The sequence below is a fragment of the Cryptomeria japonica genome, chromosome 11 (assembly GCF_030272615.1).
Source record: "Cryptomeria japonica chromosome 11, Sugi_1.0, whole genome shotgun sequence".
In the NCBI taxonomy this organism is placed as follows: domain Eukaryota; kingdom Viridiplantae; phylum Streptophyta; class Pinopsida; order Cupressales; family Cupressaceae; genus Cryptomeria; species Cryptomeria japonica.
In genome coordinates, this window is record NC_081415.1 from 100,378,106 (window position 1) to 100,380,446 (window position 2,341).

A 2,341-nucleotide genomic window follows, 5' to 3' on the forward strand; every position below is an offset into this window, starting at 1 on the left:
TCCACACAAACAAAAATCAAATTAAAAGACCCAATTTTTTTGGTTAGCTTTACTAGTCTACAAATACTTTTCCCACATAAAAGCTCTAAAAGTTTCTGAAAAGACATTAGCCTACCTTACAATGAAAATATATTGACTAACCTGTTTTCTTTTATCCATATTCACACAAACAAATACCAAATTAGATGGCCGAATTCTTAGCTCCCCTCTTCTATAAATACCTCTCCCACCACTCAACTCTCTCAAATGCATAGCATCTCTTGGAGCTTCTGATAGGGAAAAGGGTTAGTTTTCTCTACATTAAGGAAGAATAGCAAAATGGTTGTCAAGCTGCTTGGACCAGCCTATGCCGCCTGCAGCAGAAGGGTGCTTGCATGCCTGATAGAGAAAGATATTGAGTTCGAAATTGAGCATGTTGATATAATTAAAGGGGAGCAGAAAAAACCAGAGTTCCTGGCCCTACAGGTAGGGCAGCTTCCTTATAATATAATTTTCCTCGGTTGTTGAATTTAAAATAGCCCATTTATATAGTTATGGGGTTAGTGATTTGTATTTGTATGATGTATGATGCAGCCATTTGGAAAAGTTCCAGTAGTCCAGGATGGAAGTCTCACGCTGTTTGGTAATGATGTTAATTGTATATATGTTAATGGGTAGTCTAGATTATCCTGATTTGTTTAATGTTTGTATTCAAAACTTATGTGGGTAGCTAACATAATTACTTTCCTGTGATACATTTTTTTTCTTCAAAATCTACTGGTTAGTGCATCTATCATTGATATAATCACTGGTCTACATATAGATCTGATGTGGGTAGTGTAGATCTGAGATTTTAAGAATTGGGTATGTGCAGAGTCAAGGGCTATCATAAGATACTATGCAGAGAAATATGCAGGACAGGGGACTTGTCTCCTGGGAAAGACTTTGGAGGAGAGAGCATTGGTTGAACAATGGCTTGAAGTTGAAGGACAGTACTTTAGTCCTCATACTACTGCATTAGTTTATCAGCTGCTCTTTGCCCCAAGGATTAATGAGCCTCAGAATGAGGCCTTGATTGAGAGCAGTGCTCAAAAGTTGGGGGAAGTGTTAGATGTGTATGAAGATAGACTGTCAAAGAGCAAGTACTTGGCAGGGGATTTTTTTAGCCTTGCTGATCTGACCCATCTTCCATTTACTGAGTATATAGTGAATGCCACTGATAAGGGATATCTGATTAGGAATAGGAAACATGTGAATGCATGGTGGGAGGATATTTCTTCTAGACCTGCATGGATGAAGATTTTGGCTATGAATCATGTGGCTTGAGGTTTCAAAATTTTACTGTGTTTTGCAAAATAATAAAACCATAATCTACTTTGTAGATGATGGAATGTTACCTCTACTGTTTCAAAGATTATGTTAATAACATATTCTCCAGATATGAATTAATAGTATCTTAATAATAAATATTTTTGTGTAAATCTTGAATGCATCTATTCCTATGACTATATGATTTTTTTAAAAGAAAAAATACGGTGTGCATATAAAACATTTAGAATATTTTAAGATAAAGAATTAGGATAATAATAATAATGATTTATTTTATGGGAGGGCTGCTATGGATAAATCCATATTAATGTTTTGAATTTTGATCGCAGAATATATGGTGTGGGTTTTTATAATTGATTTTTAATATTTAAAAAATTAGGGTTTCAATGAGATGAGCATTGAAGATTTCAATGAGATGAGCATTTAAGATTTTATAAATTGATTGTTTTTGTTTTGGATTTATTACAATTATTTTTGGCAAATGCAAGGTAATGGTTTATCATTTTATTTTGTTTTATTTTATTTAATTTTTATGACAAAATTTTAATATTATTCTATTTTTAAAGGAAAATAGATAATATAAGTTTGATTTTTAATTTAAATTATTTTAAAGTGGTATATGTGTTTTCAATTTGAAAATAGTATGTATAATAAAATATAAATTTCATTTTTTAATATAAAATATAATGTGATATATATGGTTTAACTTGTCTAATCTTAAATTAAAACTATTATTACAATATTACAAAGTAATTTACATTTATTTACACTACAATATTAACACAACAAGTAGTGGCTTATTTAAGTTCTAGATATCTTTAAGCTCATAAAGATAGGTGGGAATTTTTTTATTTATAACCTCTTAATAATTTTGTAATGATCCAAATCTATTTATTTTTAGTTTAAATCGAGGAGGTTAGAGTAATCTTAGGAGTGGTTTTGATTTTTTTAAATAAAGAAAGATTTGAAGGAATCAATTTGACTTGAGTTAGTCGTTTTTAAATTCTTGTTTGAGGTTATATGAGGATATTGT

At 30.8% G+C, this 2,341-nt stretch overlaps 1 protein-coding gene across 1 annotated transcript; it reads left to right on the top strand.

Moving 5' to 3' along the window:
- The first annotated feature begins 220 nt into the window (after positions 1-220).
- Positions 221-1,428, top strand: LOC131041285 (glutathione S-transferase F10). Its single transcript, XM_057974320.2, has 3 exons — positions 221-465; positions 574-622; positions 854-1,428. The coding sequence occupies exons 1-3, from the start codon at positions 319-321 to the stop codon at positions 1,303-1,305; spliced, it is 648 nt and encodes a 215-aa protein (XP_057830303.2). The 5' UTR covers positions 221-318; the 3' UTR covers positions 1,306-1,428.
- Positions 1,429-2,341: the final 913 nt, after the last annotated feature.

What these genes read in the sequence shown, in the direction of transcription:
- LOC131041285 (XM_057974320.2), top strand. Translation starts at nt 319, where the DNA reads ATGGTTGTCAAGCTGCTTGGACCAGCCTATGCCGCCTGCAGCAGAAGG. An exon ending in CAGAGTTCCTGGCCCTACAG is followed by an intron (nt 466 to 573) that starts GTAGGGCAGCTT and finishes TGTATGATGCAG; the next exon opens with CCATTTGGAAAAGTTCCAGT. An exon ending in TGGAAGTCTCACGCTGTTTG is followed by an intron (nt 623 to 853) that starts GTAATGATGTTA and finishes GGGTATGTGCAG; the next exon opens with AGTCAAGGGCTATCATAAGA.